We start from the raw sequence: 23,383 nt of genomic DNA on the forward strand, positions 1-23,383 counted from the left end.
GAAATGTTTTTGGTCTCTATTACTGCGTTTTTCAGGTTTTTCAGTCTGACGCAACAAGAAGAAGTCATTTTGACCCTCTTCAGCCACCGTACGCTGATGGCGGGACTCAGGAAGTGATCTCTACAGAAACCCCGAGCGAACATCCAATCACGAAAGGAAGCAGCACAACGAGCCAATCACCTTTGCCGTTGTTTGGCTGAGCCCGATACACATGCGCAGATAGACGCGCGTGTCACGCCGCTAACCTCCACGCTTCACACAGAACCGGCCGAACCGTGCTGTAATTTATTTCGGACAAAATGTCGTGGCTGTTCGGTTTAAACAGAGGGCAGCCCGAGCCGCCTCCCGGTTTGCCGGCGCAGCCTCCGCCTCCCCCGCCGCCGGCCGGGGGCTCCGGAGGAGATAAACCCAAGGACAAATGGAGCAACTTCGATCCCACCGGTCTGGAGCGGGCTGCACAGGCGGCCAAGGAGCTCGACAAGTCCCGTAAGTGTTCAGGGGATTCAGGGTGGGCCGAGAGGGCGTCTTCCATTTGAAACACTCCGACTTTAAAGCAGTTAGATGATGAAGATGCTCGCCTGGACCGACCCCTCAGTGATGCAACAAGCTGTAATCATGTGGTCATTTAGACATTTACTATAACATCTCTACGGTCCTGGCCAGCAGAAAGCATCATACGGATTATTTTAAAATAATGTGTAGCTGTAGACAGAAAATAGCACCATCTTCAATTATCCTATAAAGGGTTCAAAGGTCACACAACCTTGTAGTGTGCCCTGCTGCAGAGAAATCCCACCCAAGGTCATTTTCTTTAAACAGGTTTAACATTGTGTCTCATGTCTTCATGTTCAGGACATGCCAAAGACGCTCTGGAGCTGGCAAGGATGCAGGAGCAAACCTCTCATTTGGAGTACCAGAGTAAAATAAAGGTACAAATAAACACATTTAATCAAAATGACCTAAATAAAATCCAGTGTTTATTACCATGTGGACAGAAATGATGCACATCTATTAAAGTAAAGACAACACAGAGGCTATGGCAGCACTGTCAGCTTGGTGAAAAGTTATTATTAATGTAGTTTTTCACCTTGATGATATATTTAATGCCTGGAATTAGGATGTTGTCATGCAGGAACAGAACAGCTTTCTGCCCGATTATAAAAGATCTGGTGTGTGACGTACCAACAGGAGCCTGATTTCCTTAATGACATATCAAACACTAGATCATGATTACCTTTTAATAAATGAGCTGTAAAATAGCTAATGAGAATATGTTGGTAAAGAAAAACAAAAACTGAGCAGAAAAATTAAACTTCCTCTTCCTAATTATCACGTTCTCTGTGTGTGTTTGTCTGCATCTTGATGTTAAACTTAAATAATTTGGAGAGCTGTTATTTACTGGCAAAGTCCAGACATATTACACTCAGTAAACATATAAAAAGCTATTTTCAAAGAGATAATAAAAAGAAATGACAATCTTTTCATTCTTAAAGACCTAACGTTGTAGGCAGTGAGAGGTGACTAACAGTTCATCTTGTTTTCCACAGATATCAGTCTGATGGTGTCTGATCGTCTTTAAGCTGTTTTTATCAAAACAAAAAACCCAGATGTGTTTTTAGTTCGTGCTCTGGCAGGTCGGTGGCGAAGAAAGAGTCCTCAGAACCGGTCGGGTGGTCATAATATTATGGCTGATCCAGTGTGACTGTTTCTTAAACGGTGACACTTGAAACAATCTTTGGAACGGGACCAAATAACCCTGATATTTAAATTAAAGTTGTATTATATACACACTCAAAATCTGGTGTGGTTGATATTTTGGAACACGGAAGAATCTCGGCTCGGATCAGACTGTTTCACGATAGTAACCGAATCGCTTGAAACAACGGAGCTGCAACTATTTCGCCACCAGTTCTGTAGTCGTCAATGCTCTTGACTTTTAGCTTGAACCCTAACAGGAGTACGAAGCAGCAGTCGAGCAGCTCAAAGGTGACCAGATCCGCATCCAGGCAGACGAGAGGAGGAAAACGCTCCAAGAGGAGACCAAGCAGAACCAAGCGGTGAGATGGAGAAGAGTTCGTTTTGTGTTGCGCTCGCGTTTGCCTGCTGTGGAGGAGGCTAAGTGCTACTGTTTTGTGTTTCCGCAGAGAGCTCAGTACCAGGATAAGCTGGCCAGGCAGCGATACGAGGACCAACTTAGACAGCAGGTGAGGTCAACGGTCTGAAATCCTCCCGTGGCGAGAAGCAAAACCAAAACGTGCTCATTTTCGTCTCCTTCCTGCAGCAAATTCTGAATGAGGAGAACCTTCGCAAGCAGGAGGAGTCTGTGCAGAAGCAGGAGGCCATGAGGAAAGGTGCCGCACCTCACGGGAGCCGCAGTCGTCGCAGGGTCTTCCTCGTGCTCCCAGAGCCCGAGTCTTACGCTTTGTTGTGGTTTCTGCAGCTACGATAGAGCACGAGATGGAGCTGAGGCACAAGAACGAGCTCATGCGCATCGAGGCCGAGGCGAAAGCTCGAGCCCGCGTGGAGAGGGAGAATGCCGATATAATTCGGGAGCAAATCCGCCTGAAGGCAGCAGAACACAGACAGACCGTCCTGGAATCCATCAAGTAAGTTTCACCTTCTTGTCTCTATGATGGCGGTAAACGTTCCCGTGTCTTGGTGTTTTAAAGGCAGTCTGTCTACGTGACGCAGAACGGTTGGTGTCCGTTTCACCTCATCGGCTCTTACAGGCGTGTTTGACAGGATGTGTTCGCTTTCAGGACTGCAGGTGCTGTGTTCGGAGAGGGATTCAGGACTTTTGTGTCGGACTGGGACAAAGTTACTGCCACGGTGAGATCATATTTTTGTTCAAAACTTCAGCGACAGAGCTGCACGACTCATGCGAGGAAGTTGAGAACTGCGCGAAAGTCACGAGGCATTCAGGACTCCCTCATCAACACCCTGTTGTAATGCTCCCTTTTTGCCCCTAGGTGGCAGGTCTGACCCTTTTAGCTGTAGGCGTGTACTCGGCTCGAAACGCCACGGCGGTGGCAGGACGTTACATTGAGGCCCGGCTTGGAAAACCGTCTCTAGTGAGAGAAACGTCCAGATTCACCGTGGGAGAGGCGATCAAGCATCCAGTTAAGGTAGCTAACGTAGCCTGGGTTTTATTTGTTGACTTTCTGATCACAATTTGCCAAATTCAGCTTAGTTACTCTCCGCAGACGACCAGGAGGCTGAAGAGCAAACCTCAGGATGCCCTCGAGGGAGTCGTTCTCAGCGTGAGTGGACATTAGGCGTTCATGACGAGAGAACTGCACATTTTAAACTCTTGCTGACGCCGTTTAATTTTCCCCTCTGTTAGCCCTCCTTGGAGGAGCGGGTGCGCGACATCGCCATAGCGACGAGGAACACGAGGCAGAACCACGGCCTGTACAGGAACATCCTCATGTACGGCCCTCCGGGAACGGGCAAAACGCTGTTCGCCAAGGTACGCCTGAGGGCTGAAAACTCCGAAACCGTGAGGTGAGGCGAAACCAGGGCTTTGTCTAACGGCGGGCAATTTGTGTCGAGCAGAAGCTGGCGATGCACTCTGGGATGGACTACGCCATCATGACTGGCGGAGATGTGGCACCGATGGGCCGCGACGGCGTCACTGCCATGCACAAAGTTTTCGACTGGGCCAACACGAGCAGACGCGGGTATGCGACTGAAAACGCTCGGATTCTGTGCCGTCAGCCTCCGTTAAACAGGGACGGTTTGTGAAGTTTTCTGTCAGCGCATCACGTCTGAATCTTTTTACAGACTGCTGCTGTTTGTCGATGAAGCCGACGCATTCCTTCGCAAGAGAGCCACGGTAAGCCCGAGATCCTTCCCCTCAATCACATTTAGACGTCTCGATGTGAAGGAAATAAACATTTTGTTTGTTTGTAGGAGAAAATCAGCGAAGACCTCAGAGCCACTTTGAATGCATTCTTGTACCGCACAGGAGAACAAAGCAACAAGTGAGGATTTATTCACAGAACTTTGTCTGTTTTCTGTAAAACTGTTTCATATATTTACGTCTGTGCTGTTGTAACTGCGTGCTTTTTTTTCCTCTCCCCTGCAGGTTTATGTTAGTGTTGGCCAGTAACCAGCCCGAGCAGTTCGACTGGGCCATAAACGACCGTATAGACGAGATAGTGAACTTTAAACTGCCGGGTCTTGAGGAGAGGGAGCGATTGGTGCGATTGTACTTTGACAAATACGTGCTGGAGCCAGCCACCGGAGGGAGACAGTAAGTACCGCTGCAACGAGCCCCAAACCCGAACACGGCGATAACGGGAAATCTTACCTTCCGATTTGCACCAACAGAAAGTTTTAAAAGTGCTCATTTTTCCCGTTGTGTCGGTGAACTCGAAGCTGATTTCTCCACCTCTCGTGTGTCTCTGTGAAGGAGGATGAAGCTTGCGCAGTTCGATTATGGTAAGAAGTGCTCAGAGATCGCCAAGAGGACAGAGGGAATGTCAGGAAGGGAGATCTCCAAGCTGGGTGTGGCCTGGCAGGTACGTTCTCTAAGGTTATTTCTGATCTGGAAACAAGAACCACTCAACACATAACGGAGAAGAAATACACTTCCAGAATATAAATATATGTATATATTTATTCTTGTTTGGTTGTATGTAAATCCGTCACTTACATGAAACTGGCACTCCTTGAAGAAATGCATATCGCCTGCCAGTTTTATCAGATCTGTTAGTTTTCAGATTATGCATTGGAGGTGCCTCTCAGCTACTACCACACCAAACCTGAGCTCAAAAGCTGTAAAAATGACTAAGTTTGAGTCATTTCTGTGTTTAACGTTAAGCTGTGGCGGCCATCTTGGTCAGTTCTAGTAAAATAATGGAAGAGATCCTGTTTTTCTTTCCCAAATATATGACATCGTTAAAGAAAGCCATTAGATTTTTTCTTTATTCACTAAGATATGTTTTGGCTGCACAGATTTACTGTTTTTTCTACAACCCTTTTAATTTATCGTGTTGATTTTAGTCCTGAATCTGTGACGTTTTCCCTCCAGGCTGCAGCGTACTCCTCTGAGGACGGCGTCCTGACGGAAGCCATGATCGATGCGCGGGTCGACGACGCCGTCAAGCAGCACCTCCAGAAGATGGACTGGCTGCGGGGCGAGGAGGAGGCGAAGAGCCTCACTCCTCCTCCTTCGCCAGGCAGCGGCGGAAAGATGGGTTTTAATCTCCCGCTGGAGGAGGCGCCTCAGGCTCTGGAGGCCATCGCTCCGGTCCTTCAAATCGATGCCGAGCAGCAAAGCGAAAGCATGCTACCTCCTGCTTACAGCGACCAATCGGGAGACGGCAGCCGTGCAGCTGGACAGGACTGTGAAATGAAGACGACAGGGGGACGTTTAAGACAACCTGACAGTGAGACACAGACTGGTTCCTGTCCTCCAAAGGATGGAACTCCAGTCTGAGTTTCAGCGGATTAGAAAGATTAGTGTCCCTCCCTCTGAGCTAACTAGTTTGGGAGAGAGGGAGAGAAATGATTTCCTTTTCATAACACAATCGATGCCTGAACCGTTCCTTTTAATATATATATAACGTATACATGGTAAAAGTGTACTGAACTTAGAAATGATAATGTGTCTGTAATTAATTACTTTAATTGTTCAAAGTCGAGTTTCTCTGCTGAGATGATTAAAAACATTTTGGTAACAAGCAAAATTTGAATGATCGTTTTGTGGCATGGCTGTAAATTAGCAACACTCGGAGGTTCATAAAACGCGTCAGATGAGGGGCAGGGGTGAGACTAATGCTGGCGGACTGAAGGAGGAGAGTCCAGATTTACTTTTAGGGATTTTTGTGTTAAAGTTTCAGGTTAACGCGTCGCATCATATGAGCTCACAGCCGCGTTCAGAGAAGAGTTTAACCCCAGAAGAAACTGAGACGTCCTCCTGGGGTTTCAGTGTTTGACTCCAGTCCAGTTAAGGAGGGAGGTTTTAATAAAAAGCAGGAGGTGAGAGGATGTTTGTCATGAGCCACATGGGTTTGAGAGCTTTTTTCTAACCTTTGTTCCACCCTGCTTGTTTTGTTTTGAATTAATTACTTGTGAGGCGTAACAGAATAATATAAATACTGAAGGTAAGAGACACAAAAGGTCCCATTTTGGACGTTACCATCACAGATGAGTGCAGGTTTTAGAAAAGTTTGGCTGCTTCTAAAATCTGCTTCACTCAAACAGACGGGGAGGAGACGTGTTCAGGATTCAAGAAAACTTTATTCTCAGTCCTGCTATTTGAAAAAAATATATAAATGAAACAATCGAGTACAAAAAAGAACAATACAGTTCAAACAAGTGCTGAAGCCATGAAGTGTGACCAGTGTTTAATAGAAAAATAAAATCCCCTGAGTCTGAACCAGGACCGCCTGCAGTGTGGATACCAGCAGCAGAGCTTAAACTAATACATAAAGTGCTTCAGCTTCTTTAAGTTGCTTTATTTTAGTTATTTATTGCAGCTGTGATAAAGTGAAACACAGTAATGGTGTATTTCAGGGCATCTTGTCTCATCTCCCTAAAGATTTAGTCTTTGTTCATCCTCTATAAATACAAACCTTTGACATCATGAATAAAACAAAACAATCCACACGTCCCTGCCTGCAGAGAGGTGATCAAAATGAACATTTACCATCTTATTGCTCGTTTAATTCTCATTTAGGCTTTCTCTTACGATTCTTTTCTTCTCAGTGTCATTCAGAAATGCAATGTATTGGTTATTAGACAAACAGGAGTTTATTAATTTCTTCCACATTTTTCAAATAAGGTCATCAGAAGGCACATCTGCCTCGGTTGTGTCTTCGGTGTCTGGAGGGTGTAGCGGCCTGAGGAAGTCCTCTGTGTTATTGAATCTGAGAGTCTGCGACAGAGAGCCGTCATCTACGAAACAAAGACGTGAGCGTGGGGATTAGGCTTTTACATTTCTGTTCTTGTACTCGCGCACATGTTCCTTTTGTTGAACAACAAAAATACAAATTAATGGGAAAACAGTATGCAGCCGAGCTTCAACGCGTGGTGAAAAACCATCAGCACGGATCATACTGAAAGGTTTTAGACTCTTCTAAGCGTCTAAATCTTTAGTTCTTTTATGACTTGTCTTGGAATAGATTTAGTTCATTTTGTCCTCAGTCATGCTAGCTGAGAAAAAAACAGGTTTTAAAAGTTTTCCTTTATTACAAAGACGTGAAAATCCTATTTAGACGATTCTTTACAGCCTTCACTTACTTGACTAAATAATTTTGGTATCATCAAATCTACAATAAAAGCTGTCTCAAAAGCTTTGTTGTAGTGTGAATGGTTAAGTAAAAAAAAGGAAATCAAAACATTTCCACCCCAGATTAACCCACGCTACAGCATAAAAGAGCCTGATTTCATTGTTCTAACACCTTCCTCTTCTAACCTCAGAACAGATTTATTGTCATTCACCATATTTTAGACATTGGAGAAAGAAATTCTTCAAACCAGCCTAAAATAAAGACTAAAGTGGGGACTGAGTTCATGAGTCTCACAGCCTCAAAGCCTTCTGCCTGAGGGGGGTTAAAGTTCATGAGCTGGTCAAGTGGGGTCCATAATGTTCTTTGCTCTGCTTCTGCAGAAGCTTTATTGTTATTAGTGAAGGGGGGCTGCTGCTGGTCAGGTTTTGAGCTGATCTAATCAACTCTCTGCAGCTCCTTGTTGTCAGCCTCAGAGCAGCTTCTGCATCAGGCAGTGCTGGAGATGTCAGGATGCAGCAGCACTGAGGACACATGCTTTGTGTCAAAAAGGTGAAGGACGAAACACTGTGAATACTCGCAGACTGTGGTCTGCCTGTCAAGAAGTCCAAACCCCGGTTTCAGTCCCAGCAGAAGCAGTTTAATGATGGGGCGATGGTGTTAAACAGAACTGAAATCTAAAAGGAGCCGACTGAGATGAGACCCGGGCCTCCAGGTGAGTGGAAGCAGCGAGGATGACCGCTGACACTGCATCAGACACAAATCCGTTCTTCCTGTAAGCATACAGCTGAGACACTACAGCAGGGGTGGGTAACCCTGGTCATAGAGGGCCACCATCCTGCATGATTTACTTGTTTCTCTGCTCCAACACACCTGATTCGAATCAATGGCTGATTAACAGGCTTCTGCAGAACATGAAGAGGTGATTTAACCTCTGAATCAGGTGTGTTGGAGCAGGGAAACAAGGAAAACATGCAGGATAGTGGCCCTCGAGGACCAGGATTGCCCACCCCTGGTCTACAGAGATGTCACCTGTCGTTCCAGGCGTTTAATAATAACTAAGGTGAGAGCCACCGGATGTTTGAGGACTGGGACAATAGTGGACATCTTAAAGAAGGCAGGCACCATAGCTTTGGACAGAGAGAGGTTAAAAATGTCTGTCAGCACCCAGCGAGTAATCTTTGTATTGAGTCATGCCTTACATGAAAAGCCACCTTGAACTCCAGCCTCAAAGCTCCCCCTCTCTTTCCTCCATCTTGTCTTTTCTCACAGGTTACGATCAGCACCAGAAAAAAAAAACATCTTTACTACGCCTTTCAGCGCAGAAACCAAAACGCAATCTTTGCCGGCTACTTACCTTTAAAAGAGCGCAAAATCGCAACGAGCCACAGTAAGAACCAGAAGATGAAGACGCCGACAACCAGTCCAACCATTACAGGCATCGAGTCCTCAGGAAGCATGAAGTGTCGCGGGGAGTAAACCTCGAGAGCTTCGTGATACGGAACAACATGATAGGCTTGCTCTCTGCAATGAACAGAAAACTGTAAGTTAAGGAAAAAGCACAAAGTCTCAGTGAAGAGGTGATTGGGAAATATGACATATTTCTGATTAGAATAATAATATGTCAGTTTTTAGTTAAAAGAATAAGAAAACAACATGAAAATCAATGTAAACAGTGTCCAAATTACACTCTGACTTTGAATCTTTAATAGATGAAAGAAAATGCTCTAAAATATATACATTTTTCTAAAATTATGTTTTGATAATTTAACTTTTGCATCCATGGTGGGTAAAATGCTACTAAATTCTGCTCAGTTGTACAAATATTTGCATTACTGGAGCCAACATGTACTGATACAGAAATGCATTTCAAAATAAAGGCATTTCAGTATGAGGAGTTTGTACAACAGAAAGTACAGAACTGTGTAAAATTCCTAAACCATCATAAATGTCTTTAAAAATGGTCTTGACCAACAGTTTCCAGGCTTTCTGAAGGTCTTTCAACGTTTTAAATTTGGACTTTGGCTGCTTTTTTTTTTTTTTTTTTGCTTATTTTTAGTCCAGTTCTTGAACCTGATCATGACTTGAGCTTAATAAAGGAAACAAAACTGAGGAAAGTGGACAAAATGGAGGACAAAAGAAGACGAAGAAGGTCTAAAAAAACTAACTACAACAGATGAACAGTGTCTGAAAATCACATCTTTAAGAAAATAAAAATAAATCCTGAGATGGGACCTGAGGGATCCATCCTTCAGCCGATCATCAGCTTCAACTACAAATATTGGGACCAAATTGTGTCGAATCTAAGATAGGATTTAAATGGTTTAACTAACAAAATCAAAATATTCTCCTGAAAATGGTCGGGTCCCAACCTGAAAATGAGAGAAAAAGCAGCCAAAGTCCAACGTTAAACTTTGAAAACCCTTCAGAAAACCCGAAGAACTGTCGATCAGAACCACTTTAAAGAAAACACACAAAGTTAACCTAACAGTGCTGTAACGCTGAACAGCTACAATTTTGATTCGATAGGATTTATTTATTTGAAAGGGGACAGTGCAATTTAATAAAACACACAGCAATTCATGGATTAAAAAAAGCCTGAATTAGCCAAAAGATTATTTTTCTTCTGTAGTCCCCAGGCCAGGATATTAAAAAGGCAATAAAATACAAGAATCAAAATAAGACACAGTTAGCAAGGATGTGAAATTAAACTCCAGTAAGATTTTAATGGTAATAAACTAAATACAAATGAGAGATTACAGATAAACAGATTGTAATTGCCTTAATGTGTGAACTGAATGTTTAATGTTACAAAGCATCCGTTTGTGGCCTTATTTTAATGTTTTATTTTAAAGTTATTTGCTGCTTTGTGTTAAGTAATTAGCTGTTTTAAACCTAAATCATCCTGATAGAAGTCCTCAGTACAGGACAGCATTATTTTTACATTTAACTCCAGTTCTGTTCCTGTAAAAAAGGCTTAGATAAAACTCAAACTACAGTGTTTCACCTTGCACAGTGGCACCGGCAGATGTGGTCCTCTCCCTTCAGCAGTGGAAGAATCAGATTCTTCAAGCAGTTTAAAAGCGCGTCCATGCCCCGTCTGAAACAAACAAACAAACAAACAAACAAAAACAAACCCGTAACTCACTGATGTGCTCCTCAGTAAAGCTCTCGTTGTCAGGGTTTTATTTAACATTACTCGTTCATAATTAGGCCTAAATTATAACCGGATTTTAGAGGAAAGGACTTCACCGTCTATTGTCGGTATCGTCGCATCGGTTCTGCCCGTCCGGACCCGAACTGTTACCGTCGCGAAGAGTCGCTAACTTTGCTCCCACTTTAGAGTCGGCTTTCTCCCGCGTTGCCATGGTGACCGTTAGAGTTAGCGTGTTGTCGTTCAACTTTAACGACCGTGAATCGATCCAAATTCTTTTGCATTTGTTGTTTTTTAGTTTCAGAAGCACTCTGAGATACGTTATTGTAGTTTTGAAGTGTTTAAATAGGATTTATCCCGTACAACAGCACGAAACTATGATGCTAAAATGGCGCTTTAACTCAAAAATATATATACTGTTTTGTTTTTAACATGTGTCAGTTTTTTATTTCTTGTTCTACATAATGTAAATGAAGGGACAAGCAGGTTTTTTTTAAATATTTATTTGTTTTTTTAATAAAACCATTCTATTTTTGATATCGGGCGGCCTTTATTTTGAAGGTGCGAAAGCGGAAGTTCCAGTTTATTGAGGGCGGATGTTTTACCATGACAGGTTTTGTTGCTGAAAACATAAAATTTTGAGAAATATCTTTTTTTTTTTCCCAAAAACACAAGACATATACAAAACTTATACTAACAAACACGTTTTTCCATTTGACTTCACACTTTAAACCATTTAAAACCCGCAACAACGTAACTTTTTTAAAGTTGTTTTTTTTAAAACATATGTTACAAAAAATGCCTTGTACATATTGCAAATCTCAACTTTTATATAATGTTTTCAAATACAATACAAATAGAGCAGCAACCTTAGACAATTCTATTAAACGACGAAAAACATACAAGAAGCATAAATAAAAACAGAAAACTGTTGATTAGAATACAATCAGGCTTTCGCTTATTTAAACCATTGAAGGCAACCAGAACTTGTGTTTGGAAAAACTTCACAGATTTCCTAAATTTATTTATCTCATCGAAGAAGATTTGAAATAGTGGTTTGATGTTCATGTATATATATTTATGAATAAATTGTTTGGTCAAAATGATCAGGGAGTTGTATAATTTTATCTTATTCCAATTCAAGTTTAATATTACTGTAATCTAGTGTTGCCTCCTGACTGTCTCTTTCTGAACTCTTTTGGAAAGTAGACAAAAACATGCTACTGTGTGTACAACTTTAAAAATACATGTTCTAAAGTTTTAATGTCAAAGCTGTAAAGTAGTTGTTACTATCGATAATAAATCTCTGAAACTCACACAGAGAAATATCATTAATCATCTTGAAATTAGTTTAATTTTAGCTTTGGTTGGAACCGGATGAGTGAGATATCTGATCTAAACCAGGTAACAATCTCACCTGGAAAATTTTTCATCAAATACCTACTTTTTACTGGTTTTCCTTATCAGCTTGTTGTTCAGAAATTAAGGTTTTCAAGATGCAGTTCAGGTAAATTTGGGATTACAGAGGCATAAATCAACATACCTTTTAATGTATTTATTGTAATAGATGGAACTGCTTTAATAAGGTTTATCTGTACAATTCAAAGTAAATGTCTGTTTAAAAGGTTTCTGGCCTAATAAGGTCCCTTCACTGATCAGACACTCCTTACAGCACCCAGATTGAAATGTAAACATCTATTGTTCCCAAAGGGAGACGTAAAATTATGTTCATGAATCAGTTTCCAGTACAAAAAGGACCTGCTTGTGAAAGTCAACTTTATTTGCAACTTTTTAACACAACTTAACAAAAGGTTGATACCACCGTGTTCACTGAAAACGTTTGATGGAAAAATTAATCTAAAGCTGTCTTAATCGAACCTGTTTAGAGAGCTCAGCTCTGGATGATCTTTTACACCATCTCTGTAAACCCAAACCTGGAGGACGATGACTTCTTTTAACCCGGAACGAACCGGAGGAGAGTGCTCTGCTCATGGTCTATATTTCTTTATTTACAATTAAGGGCAAACTAAATGAAACAATACAGCAGTTATTCTTGGAGCACATTAAATTAAGACGTGAACCAAAAAGGAACAAGAGCGAAACACTGCTCTTAAATAAGGGTTAAGATCAGGTAACAGAAAAAAAACATCACTCAATCAAACCTGAATTAGTCTGGATTTAAATTTTATAAAATGGATTACCCAAAATTTGATAACACACATGCAAAACTACTACTTATATGCATTGATTCAGGCACTATATATATATATATATATATATATATATAGTAACTCTAAAAGTTTTCAGTTCAGCGAAGTTCATCTCAGGACCCAGTAAATGAAAATATTTGTCTTATCGTCCCGTCTTCTCCACGAGGGGCGTAACATCCAAAACTGTTATGAAAATACTCAAGCCTTCTGTTATTAGCTTCACTAATGCATCTTTCTTCTAATATTTTGTATAAAAATTCACATTTTAAGGAAAAAATGGGGGAAAAAAAAAGCTTCAACAAATCTACAAAAAGAAAGAGTCGTGAAAAGTTTCTGATGTCTTTCTTTAGTTGATTCATATTTACATACAGAAAAATCAGGCACTCCGAACTGAACTTGCAGTTTGAAAATAATTACAGAGCCTTAATTCTTTCCATTTACAAAAGAAAAAAAAAAAAAAAACATAAGCCCTGAAAGTCTCCATTGCAGTTTAAATAAGAATCAGCGCATCATGTCGCCTCTCGGTTTGGTTATTCTCTCTCAGCTCACCCAGTTTAACTTAATCCTGACTCATCTACAACACATAGTTGCACAAAAACATCAGTTAATATCTCCTGTACGTAAACACATTTATACAGTCCCAACTTAGAATTAAAAAAAAAAAATTCTCTAATACTGAACAAATTACAGTGATAAATCAGGAAAAATAAAACAAATATGCCGTACTGAAGCGAAAGGAAGTGGGACTTGTTGGATGTGATAAATCTAAGGATGTGGGCGTCACGGCTCTCCCTGAGGAGACATGGCTGAGTGATTTCACTTGGCGGGAATAAAAGAGGACCTTAGCTTGGATCTGGAGGAATAAAGGCAGAATGAAAGCAGCGTGTCGGCCCTCTTAAGAGGAGCAGCTCATCGCCGTTACCTCCAGCAGCAACCATTCTCTGAGGTCCGGACCCCAAAGCTCTGCTCGTGACTAGAATATAAAGCCCGTTTGTCCGCATCGGGTCCCGACGGGGCTTTATTGCAAATATTCTACTGTGGGTCAGTAGAAGCAAACAGTGTGGAGAAAGGGCCTGTTGCTCTTGTCCTCGAACTCTTGTAGGAGCTCATCGATTTCGTTTTCCATGTCGTCAGTGTGCTGGATCTGCAGGGGGAGAAAACAACCAAAGGTTTCATTTTTAAAGGGAGGTATAAGGACAAACGGGACGCTAATCAGTGTTGAAGATCTAACCCAGCTCCGCCTGGACAACTGGTAACATGACGGCTGCAACATGGTACTACAGGCTTTTCTTTCAGTGATGTACCCCCAGTGAAATGTTTTTTTTTTTCTAGCTGAGTACCTTCTAACCAGCACAAAGTATTTGACTTGAGATAAAAATACATTTTAAAAAAAGTAATTGCTGTGCCATCAGTGCCTGATTTATTAAATTTTCCAACTAATAAACAATAAATATTCAACTTAAAATAGTGTTTTTTTTTTTTTTTTTTCAGCAAAACTTATTCATACACATCTTTTCTATCCTCAGGGAGGCATTTCAGGGCAATAAAACCAAGAAACAGACTAAAAAAAAACTGCTCCTACCTGAGAGCTGTTCCAAAATCTAAACAAACCTTTTTTGTCCTGGTTGTTTCTATTATATTTATATATTTTGCACTGCCTTCAAAAGCTGCTATTCATTTTTTATTTTGTTGTGCTTTCTTGTACAATGACAATAAAGTAATTCTATTCTTCTTCCACCTGTCGATCTGTGTTTGCTGCAGTTGTTTTTATGTTTATGTGACAATGACTGACGGGAGCCATGTTGGGTCAAACCACCTTCATATGGAAAAACCAGATTTGTTTAGCTTACAGTAGCTTACAGATTTTAAAATTAAGCTTATAGTCTTATTTTATTGAATGATTTAATATGCAACTGTTTTGTGGGGGTATTTATGCTGCATGCTGGGTTTTTTTTTTTCAATAGACTGAAAGTTTCAAGTGGCCCTGGAACGCCTTCAGGTACCCCCAGCGGGACACATACCCCAATTTGAGAACCTGTGCCATAGAGAGTGACCATTTAAAGATAATCTAGAGTACAGATTTGTGTCAGAAAGAGAAGAGTCTTAGATTCCCAGTAATCACTTACACATTGACACAGCTCACAGATGAGGAAGGCGCCTAACGTGGCTTCCTCGTGGTTGTCCTGAATATCTACATTGATAACATGCACAGGCTGTAAAGTTTCCTGCTCTCTTGAATTCAAATCTGGAAAGGGGGAGAAACAAAAAGGGACAAGTGAGCACATTAGAAGTTTATTTGTAAATATAAAGAAAAGAGAAAAAATAAAAAAAAAAAAGTCACGTAAGAGCAGCAAGTTTAGAGAGGGTCACGAATAGGAGAAAATATCTTTAGCAATTTGGCCTTTTCTGTAAAAGTCCTCACCCTCCAACACTTGGTCATAGACTCTCTCTTCACAGGTGATGACCAGGTCAAACTTGTCCTTGCATAGTTGAAAGCGCTCCGGCTTCGTTTTGATGCGCTTGTTACGGTCCAGCATGTGCAGGATGCCATTCTGTGTGTATCTGATGAGTAGAGTCAAGGAAAACGGCAGCGAGCCAGAGAGAGAGAGACCAAAACAACACAGCAGACCTAAAGAAAGGCAGGAGTTAAACGCACGGCTTCGTCTGAGGACCACTGTACTGTCAGACCCCATGAGTGGGGTTGATAAAGAACCCTGCAGCACCCTCTAGTGGTGACATCAACAAACAAGTCAGTGCTCAGAATAGAAAGGACAGGGTTGGATTTCCTGTTGAATAACTACCTCTACAGGGCAGGTTAACCATTAAGGAAAGTTTAAATTTTGACATCACCAATAAGCCACTTAAGATACCATCAGAGGTACAATTACTGTGACAGATTACCCAACATTACTCTGTGACCTTACAGGGTATTAGTCTGCAGGTTTTATAGGTGGCAATACTTACACCTTCTGTTTGAAACACAGTGATTTACAAGCTAAAAAAACAAGCCTGACCTCAGCCTCATAGCTGGCAGAAACTACACCTACACACTAAAGTAACATGTAGGGAAAAAGATGAAACAAAGGGGAAGTACTTTAACTTTCTTTCAAGCTAATACTTTTACAAACACAATTCAAAGCGGCTCCTTAAAATGTTAAATAGTCTAAATATTAGAGAAATTTGTCATAATTTCATATCAATGCCTGTTTGATGCTACAGACAGGAACTATATTTATGTAGCCAAATGGAAGTGCAAAGTCATGAGTTTCTGTAAACATTTTTAGGTCCCAGTGATAGTAACTATTTAAACAATTTGATCTAACCCAGGGGTGTCAAGCTCCAGGCTTTGAGGGCCGATGTCCTGGAGGTTTTAGGTTTTTCTGCTCCAACACACCTGATTCAAATGGTTTAAATTACCTCCTCACCAAATCAAGTTCTCCAGGAGCACGGCAACAAGTCAACCATTTAAACCAGGTGTTTTAAAAACAAGAACACATCTACAACATGCAGGAGAATGGCCCCCGAGGAAAGCAGTTTGACACCCCTGGGTTACACCATCCTTGAACACACCACTAGTTTCTTTTTCTTACCTGTTGGTAATGATTTTCATATAACCTCTCCGACCTACTGACCAGGTTTTCACTGTGCATAAAGCGAGGCGCCGGCAGCTGTTCACTAACGTAACTTACCACAAAAAAAAAAAGGGCTAGAAACTGAGGAACAGTGGTAACATGGTCCTCCAAAATATAAACAAATGAACTATGGTTTTAGGAATGCTGTTAAATTTCACAGCTGGCACTTTGAAGATGTTAGTCTCCAACAAACTGAAGTTACTGTTGTGAAATAAACATTTTCCTCCCCGTATTTTATAACCAAGCTTGTGTCAGCGACACATTTAAAAACCCCTGCATGTGATTCATCCACTGCACTCCCATCATGTGCGTTTTGTCCGAAGGCGACCACCTACCCAGGGTCCAACAAACATCAATAAATACACAGGCCCGTGTTTCCTTCGGTGGCTTTGAACAAATGTATGCATGTGTGTGAGGAAAAGGTGAGCGAATGGGGATACAGTTCCTTGTCCTTGCGGACCAAGTCGTTGTACATCTGTTCATAAGTTGTTTTGAAGTCATACACATTAGGTTTATCCGGGGAAGGACCGGGTAGCTTCACATGAGTCCCCGTCCCAAATGATCGCACGTCAAATCCACGTTTGCTGCACAAAGAAAAAGAGAAGGCCGTTACAGAAAACATTTACAAACAGCACATCAGTAAAATCTTTCCACATCTTACATCTAAGCTAGATTTAAATGAAAAAAAAAAAAAGGTAGACATTTAAGTGTCAGTGACCCCGTTTTATTCTGTACTGTCACTATAAACCATCCAGGTATTTTTTTTTGTAAACACTTTGAAACAATTTATTAAAAGGTGCCCGTCAGTCACCAAGCAGCATCTGTTTCCTCGTTCAGTGCAGTTAAAAAGAAAAAAAAAGCCCAATAACTAACAGGTACTTAGAAGTGAACATATTGCAGTTAAAGACCTAATAAATCAGGATAAACACCACCTGATGTGGTGTCACAAAAAGACATGTTTATCAGTTGGTGTTGCACAACTGCAGTGTCTTAACTTCCGGAACATTTCCTCCTAGGGGGCGCTGTTGTTAACTTGTCAGGAGAAAAAAAAAACTAAGGCCTTTAAAAAGAAATACAATTCTTGATACTGTACAGGCAATGTGTCGACGATTGTTTGAGGAAACCAACCCCCTGAAACCCAGTCAAAAACAGTGTTTAGAGTAAGCTGCAGCCCCGGTGGGACACTCGGGAGAAGTGTGCGTCCATTGTTAAACTGCGCCGAGGCCTGACGGGCTGTCACCGCCTCAGCAGCGACTTGTGACCGGCAGAGAAGGAAAAAAAAAACCGGCACAGATCTGGCTCGCTTCTCGGTCTCTTTCGCTGTCGCCATCTTCCCGGCGGGTCGTCTTTACCTGAGGATATTGTGCGCTTCCATACTGCGGTTCTGGTTGCTCGAGCACACCACCGCTACGCGGAGCGTGTGGCTCGGCATCGCGACTCTCCGGCCGAAACTAAACTGTTACGAAAGGCGGTCAGGAGCCGACTGGACAGTTTGTTGCTTTTTAATTTTGGTAAGAAACGCGAACGATAAAAATAAACAAATAAAAAAGAAAATAAGCCCCTCAATAGTACGTTAAACGATATAATTTAACGATGTGGCGTTTCGAGGACAAACACGGGACGGTGAGCTGGTCTTCTTTTGAAGCAGGAAGCTAAAATGGCGGAGCCAAGGCTGCGAATGCGGCTTTATAAAGTGATGTCATCGGTGGGCGGGGCTTCTGACTGTGTCGTCTACATCTTTGTACTGACTGTGCTGTAGTTTGTTTTTCCATTATATTTCTGTATCTGTTCATTAATAATAATAATAATAATAATAATAATAATAATAATAATAATAATAAAAACTGCCAAAAAGACATTTCTGACCATAATAACTGAAAGCACACTTATCTACTATGGCTGTAACTATAGAATTAATCGCCATGGGAACCTAAATTAAGGATATATATATGAGCACTTCTTCCCTCTCAGAGACTAAAGAATTGGCGGAGTGATATTGTATATCATAAATTTTATTTTTGTATAGTAATTTTCTTTTCTTCCATAAAATCCAATGTCTACCTCTTATTCCTCAGTTGGGTTGCGGAGGCAGCAGCTTGACCAGTGAATTCTAGATATTTCTCTCCATATCCACCTCTCGTAAAATATCCATAAGCTCTTTACACAAACTGTTTTTTCACAAAGTGACTTACAAACTGCACATCATGTCTCATGACTCCACTCATCTGTTTAAAAAAAAAATGACAACCTCTGTGCATGAACTTCATCAATGCAGTCTTATTGTTTCTGTCCAGGTGGAATGTAGGGTTTGTTTATCTAAAAGTTTAAAAAATAACACAAAAAACATGACCGTTTTAAACTTTTTTCTGCGTGTCTGCACGCAGGTAAGATTTGAATGTATTTACTCATTCACATCAAGTATGCCGAACAGTTTTTATATTATGCTTTAGTCTTTTTGTCGTCGTGTTTAATTATGATAGCATCTGTCAATAGGTGTTTAGTTTCAAAATGTGAGACGATCTAAAAAAAAAATAATGACACTTAGGGAATATTTATATTACTCCCACCTGTTATTGACTTGGTGGCCTTGTCCCTGATGAATCATGGAAAGCTGAGCCTTGCAGGTGGGCTTACTTCAAACCCCTTTGGATTCTGCCTCAGTGGGATTGTAGCTGCAGCCTGACATCATTTTTCCTTTTAGCTCTCTCACTGTGGATTTTGCAAGAAGCGTCTTATAGAAGAGGATGCACACAGAGGCTTCTGAGATCAGCTTTAGTGTTATTGTGGAAATAATATTTTAAAGGAACCGCCAACACGTTCTTCAGGTCTGAGCCCCATGCTGTTCTGTCTTGACTGCGCCCCACTGCTCACCAGCTGCTGTAGATATTCTTAGCTCTTTTCTTTAACAGATTTCTGTTTCCAACTTGACCTGGATGTAATACAAGCTGCTGGCACACACACAAGGAGAAGAATAAGGACAGCTGTGAGATATTAAAAATGACCTCATTTATTTGCAGTCGGCAGGACAAAAACAAAAGGCATTCTATATAGCTCAAGATGCTTGGCACAGTATTTTGGAGATTGTACACTATTTAGTATTGCCCTTCACAAATACAAATACATAAACGACTGTATGCAGATCTAAAAGCAAAAACCAGACATTGGATGATTGGAAAAGAAAAATGGCATTCGGTAGTTTTATTCGTCTTTTACTCAACAAAACATTAAGAGAAATACTTTTGTTTTAACGTACCCAAAGGCATTTAATGAGGACGTTTGTATTGCTGTTTAAAGAGACAACTTGAGCAACAATATATCACTGTAAACTACTAACCTAAACACAGTTTTTAAATAGTTTTGGTTTGGTGCGCTCTGCCAGAGGTTAGCAAGGCTTGTTTGCAGAGCCACAGCAAATTGTGCTTCAGTTTAGTCATTTAAAAAAAAAAAGTTTCATACTGAAAAATCGTACAGTGCGATCAGAGATTCACGTCCACTCATCGCTGACAATGAATGCTATTTAAATCTTGAACTTTTGGCTGATTTGAATCATTCTGTTTTCAGGGTGGAGGGATTCGGTGAATGGGTGCACAAGTTGGAATGTATAGTGGATTCTCTCTAATCCACACAAGGTCAGAAATGTGCATCCAGGCTCAAATATGTACACACATCCACCTAAAAGTGGTTCTGAAGGTTCAACAATATCTTTAACATGACAAGGCCAAGGCCTATGAACTCCTCGTGAGTGATCATGATCGACTGCAGCTGGTAGTTTCTCTTTACCAGTATGAAAAGGATTTGTTAGACAGCACTGATTAGATTGACTCATCTATGACTCTGAAACTGGTCAGGACGTTCAGGAACAACCAAGGTAACACCGAGGCTTAAACAGGCCTCGAACTGGAAACACCAGTGTCCATGTCCACAGAGAAGACAGAAAGAAAGAAGCCCCTGCTCCAAAACTGATGCCTTCAAGCTCAACGGAAATTTGTAGCTGCCCACGTGGACAAGACAAATGTTCTCTGGACAGACGAAACAAAACCTGATCTACTGACGAGACATATATCTGGAGGAGTCATGGTGGTGGTAGCATCATGCTGTGGTCCTGGTGCACAAAGTGGATAAATTAATGAATAAATAGAGCTACCTCAGAGTTCTTCAACTTCACATCAAATCGACAGCTGGATGGTTGAAACTTGGACACAGTTTGGTGCTCCTGCAGGACAATGACGTCAAACAAACATCACTGGTTTCTGATTGGATCAATCAGGCTAACATTAAGCTTCTGGAACTTCCCAAAGCTACAACTTCAACCTGATTGGAAACATTTGGGCAGTACACTTAAAAGCCAAGTTTGTGTCAGGAAACCAACCAATTTAAACGAACTCAAGAGGATTGGTCAAATATCCAGCCAGAGTTACACCTGAAGGTAGCTAATGACTACAGGAAGCCTGTAGTTGTGGTGCGAGTTACTAATGAAGATTTAATCAAATATTAGTGGAGCTGTGTGTGTGTTTGAGCTTATATGTATAATTTTGTCTGTGTGTGGATTAGAGGAAATCTTTTTCACCCAGTTCTCTTTTTTAAAAATCATCAAATTTTGTATATTGATCAGTGGTCCCCAAACTTATCAGCTTCTGACCCACAAAATAAGAGTAATGGAGGCTTTTGACCCCGAATATTCCCACTTTAATCGTTCAGATTCTGTCATCAAAGAAGAACATTGTGACAAAGTCACAGCCTTAACAACTATGGTGCTAGTTTTATTAATTATTATTGTTGCATCTAATTATGGTGATTGATTTTATGGAGGGCCCTCGCTTCACGTTTCATGACCCACAATGGGGTCCCGACCCCAACTTTGGGAACCACTGAATTAGATCATTGAAAGCCCCAAATGAAAATCACATCCATGGTCACGATGAGAGGATGTAAACCTCGGTCTGCAGCTGTCTTCAGACAGGTGATACGTGTTCATGTAGACTTTCTGTTTCTGAGTGCGTCAGTGGCGTGAGTGCGCGCGGTAGGAGTACGTGTGCTGCGTGGCGGGACTCATGATGTTCTCCGTGATGTAGGCCACCAGCAGACAAATGATCACCAGCATCACGCAGATGGCTCCCCCCACCGTTGTCATGGCGATCACAATGTCCTGCATCCCGGACGTCGGCAGCGTGAACTCCACGCAGTCCCGCGGCTCCGCGGGCCCCGGCTCCGGCTCGGCGCGGGCCAAGGGGCGCAGACAGATCCGGTACGGGATGTTCTCGTGCAGCTCGGACAGGAGGAAGTCCCTGCAGCCCGAGCCGAGGTGGACGCTGGCGCACTCGAACTGGGTGTAGCTACCGTTCCACCAGCAGCTCAGCTCGAAGCCCGCGCGTCTGCGGCGCCGGTCCCCGAGCACCGGCTCGGCTCGGCTCGGCTTGGGGCCAGGGTCCGCGACCTGGACGGAGTCCCCCTCGTGGGTCCACTGTAACAGTACGCTGCCATTGACGAGGACGTTGACCGTAAGAGTCCCCAAAGACACCCGTGTCCTGCAGTCCTCCTTAAGACACTTGTACCCAAAGAGTGTGCGCCTGAAACACAGCTGGCCCGAAATGCCCCCCTCGATCACCCTGTAGGCACAAACTGGTGACACCCCTTCATCTGGACCCGGTCCAGACCCCTCAGCAATGAGAGAGGAGTTACTGCCTCGGCTGTGGCCTGTTACCTCTTTAATCTTTGCTGATGGCTCACCCTGACTGCCATTCCTGCCTCTCACCTCAGACGAGGACGCTGCTGCTGCTGATGAGGAGGAGGATGAGGATGAGGAGGATGAGGATGAGCTGCCTGTTAATGTGCAGAGCAGGAGAGCCGACAGGGCCAGCAGCGATGGGCGGTGTTGGTGTGTCATCTCACGTCCTCTTCTGGTCGGATTATTCTCGCTCACAGTGGATCAGATGACGGGCTGGTGTCTGCCATGAGATCGGCTCTTCTTCCCGTGTGAAATCCATCTGCAACAGAAATAACACCTGATCATGCGGCCATCCTGAGCGAGAGGCAGAAAGAAAGAGAGAGAGAGCCACGCGCATGAATAAATAGTGCAGAATGAGATAAATAAAGCAGGCGTTGAAAAATAAAAATAAAAATAAAAACCTTACGTATGTCTGTAGGAGAGAGAGATCCAGGCTATCGTGCCATCAGATTCGGCTCTCTTTCTTCCTTCTCCTTCCTGTCTGCCTTGACGTAAAAAAAGGGCTTAGATGCCAGCTGCGAGAGTGCACGTGGAAGAGAGAAAGCGTCGCGCGCGCGCGCTGCACAGTGCGTGGGCGCGTGGGAGCGCGCGCAAAATATTTGTAGTCATCAGCAGTCGGTTCATCTTCCCCCTCAGAGCTCCGAGCTCCAGGTGTGTGTCAGTAACAACCAGCCTGCAGGGAGGAGGAAACTCTTCTACACCAAATACCTGCAATGATGTTTTTCTAACATCACTGGAAGCTTGTTGGTAAAAAAAAAAAAAGAAAATGTTCCTGATGATTAAAATTAAATAAATAAAGTTAGAAAACTGATTTAATTTAACCCTGAACCTCCCACCAAACTTCGAGCTGGAGCAGCTATTTTACCTTATTAGGATTTTTCTTAAGACATCTTATAATTGTAAAGAACATATGTATAACTTACATGTCATTTATCAGGCTCCTCTCTTGTGGAACCAACTTCCAGAGATGGGAGTGAGAATGTGTTGGTCGTTCATGAGATATTTTGCTAACAGACAGGATTGACTCCGATAGTTAATGGTAAAGTTATCAGCAGAGTTCTGGCACAGACAGACAGAGGACCTGAGCATCTCAGCATCTTTGCAGCCTCTCACTCCCTCTGGGTGTCATTAGTTTGGCCTCCAGTTCTGATGTAAAGAACCTTGGTGTTATTTTGGATCAGGATCTTTTAACCCACACTAAAAATGTCACCAGGACTGCTTCTTTCCACCTGTGTAATATCACTAAAATTAGAAATATCTTGTCTCAAAATGATACAGAAAAACTGATCTATTCATTTATCATTTCTAGGCTGGACTATTGTAATTCTTTAATATCTGGATGTCTGAAACTCTTTAAAAGTGTCCAGTTGATCCAAAAAGCTGCTGCCAGACTTCTGATGAGCTTCAGGAGGAGAGATCAGATTTCT

At 42.1% G+C, this 23,383-nt stretch overlaps 4 protein-coding genes and 1 long non-coding RNA gene across 7 annotated transcripts; 2 read left to right on the forward strand and 3 right to left on the reverse strand.

Annotated features, from left to right (window-relative positions):
* Positions 1 to 201: 201 nt before the first annotated feature.
* On the forward strand, positions 202 to 5,703 carry atad3 (ATPase family AAA domain containing 3). Its single transcript, XM_017415726.3, has 16 exons — positions 202 to 486; positions 853 to 929; positions 1,956 to 2,057; positions 2,145 to 2,204; positions 2,282 to 2,351; positions 2,441 to 2,606; positions 2,760 to 2,829; positions 2,970 to 3,125; positions 3,204 to 3,260; positions 3,344 to 3,469; positions 3,556 to 3,680; positions 3,784 to 3,835; positions 3,913 to 3,983; positions 4,088 to 4,255; positions 4,415 to 4,523; positions 5,036 to 5,703. Exons 1-16 carry the CDS (start codon positions 300 to 302, stop codon positions 5,441 to 5,443), a joined length of 2,004 nt encoding a protein of 667 aa, XP_017271215.1. The 5' UTR covers positions 202 to 299; the 3' UTR covers positions 5,444 to 5,703.
* A 564-nt stretch (positions 5,704 to 6,267) lies between these two features.
* On the reverse strand, positions 6,268 to 10,642 carry LOC112450508 (transmembrane protein 240). Of its 2 annotated transcripts, XM_037975344.1 has the most exons (5): positions 10,488 to 10,642; positions 10,243 to 10,335; positions 8,593 to 8,759; positions 8,438 to 8,495; positions 6,268 to 6,903 (listed from the first exon to the last, which is right to left on the reverse strand). In XM_037975344.1, exons 1-4 carry the CDS (start codon positions 10,601 to 10,603, stop codon positions 8,464 to 8,466), a joined length of 408 nt encoding a protein of 135 aa, XP_037831272.1. In that variant the 5' UTR covers positions 10,604 to 10,642; the 3' UTR covers positions 6,268 to 6,903; positions 8,438 to 8,463. The 2 variants fall into 2 exon arrangements, with proteins under 2 accessions (XP_037831272.1, XP_024861658.1); XM_025005890.2 differs by lacking the exon at positions 8,438 to 8,495.
* LOC112450495 lies at positions 8,223 to 8,550 on the forward strand. Its single transcript, XR_003039140.1, has 2 exons — positions 8,223 to 8,298; positions 8,508 to 8,550. It is a non-coding gene; the product is annotated as an uncharacterized LOC112450495 (long non-coding RNA).
* Positions 10,643 to 12,377: 1,735 nt separating the features above from the next.
* On the reverse strand, positions 12,378 to 17,895 carry ssu72 (SSU72 homolog, RNA polymerase II CTD phosphatase). Its single transcript, XM_017415652.3, has 5 exons — positions 17,584 to 17,895; positions 16,672 to 16,815; positions 15,022 to 15,161; positions 14,726 to 14,844; positions 12,378 to 13,743 (listed from the first exon to the last, which is right to left on the reverse strand). The coding sequence occupies exons 1-5, from the start codon at positions 17,661 to 17,663 to the stop codon at positions 13,642 to 13,644; spliced, it is 585 nt and encodes a 194-aa protein (XP_017271141.1). The 5' UTR covers positions 17,664 to 17,895; the 3' UTR covers positions 12,378 to 13,641.
* A 1,322-nt stretch (positions 17,896 to 19,217) lies between these two features.
* Positions 19,218 to 22,708, reverse strand: fndc10 (fibronectin type III domain containing 10). Of its 2 annotated transcripts, none has more exons than XM_017415720.3 (2): positions 22,363 to 22,708; positions 19,218 to 22,250 (listed from the first exon to the last, which is right to left on the reverse strand). In XM_017415720.3, the coding sequence occupies exon 2, from the start codon at positions 22,113 to 22,115 to the stop codon at positions 21,231 to 21,233; it is 885 nt and encodes a 294-aa protein (XP_017271209.1). In that variant the 5' UTR covers positions 22,116 to 22,250; positions 22,363 to 22,708; the 3' UTR covers positions 19,218 to 21,230. The 2 variants fall into 2 exon arrangements, with proteins under 2 accessions (XP_017271209.1, XP_017271208.1); XM_017415719.3 differs by having other exon boundaries at positions 19,218 to 22,215; positions 22,363 to 22,703.
* Positions 22,709 to 23,383: the final 675 nt, after the last annotated feature.

This window comes from Kryptolebias marmoratus, linkage group LG4, assembly GCF_001649575.2.
Source record: "Kryptolebias marmoratus isolate JLee-2015 linkage group LG4, ASM164957v2, whole genome shotgun sequence".
Lineage (NCBI taxonomy): Eukaryota > Metazoa > Chordata > Actinopteri > Cyprinodontiformes > Rivulidae > Kryptolebias > Kryptolebias marmoratus.

Coding starts and splice junctions, on each gene's coding strand:
- atad3 (XM_017415726.3), top strand. CDS start 300: ATGTCGTGGCTGTTCGGTTTAAACAGAGGGCAGCCCGAGCCGCCTCCC. Junction 2,205..2,281: donor AGGACCAACTTAGACAGCAG/GTGAGGTCAACG, acceptor TCCTTCCTGCAG/CAAATTCTGAATGAGGAGAA. Junction 4,524..5,035: donor AGCTGGGTGTGGCCTGGCAG/GTACGTTCTCTA, acceptor TTTTCCCTCCAG/GCTGCAGCGTACTCCTCTGA.
- ssu72 (XM_017415652.3), bottom strand. CDS start 17,663: ATGCCGAGCCACACGCTCCGCGTAGCGGTGGTGTGCTCGAGCAACCAG. Junction 16,816..17,583: donor GAAGCGCACAATATCCTCAG/GTAAAGACGACC, acceptor TTCTTTGTGCAG/CAAACGTGGATTTGACGTGC. Junction 14,845..15,021: donor CTATGACCAAGTGTTGGAGG/GTGAGGACTTTT, acceptor CCCCCTTTCCAG/ATTTGAATTCAAGAGAGCAG.
- LOC112450508 (XM_025005890.2), bottom strand. CDS start 10,603: ATGGCAACGCGGGAGAAAGCCGACTCTAAAGTGGGAGCAAAGTTAGCG. Junction 10,336..10,487: donor GACGATACCGACAATAGACG/GTGAAGTCCTTT, acceptor TGTTTGTTTCAG/ACGGGGCATGGACGCGCTTT. Junction 6,904..8,592: donor GATTTTGCGCTCTTTTAAAG/GTAAGTAGCCGG, acceptor TTTGTTTCGTAG/ATGACGGCTCTCTGTCGCAG.
- fndc10 (XM_017415720.3), bottom strand. CDS start 22,115: ATGACACACCAACACCGCCCATCGCTGCTGGCCCTGTCGGCTCTCCTG.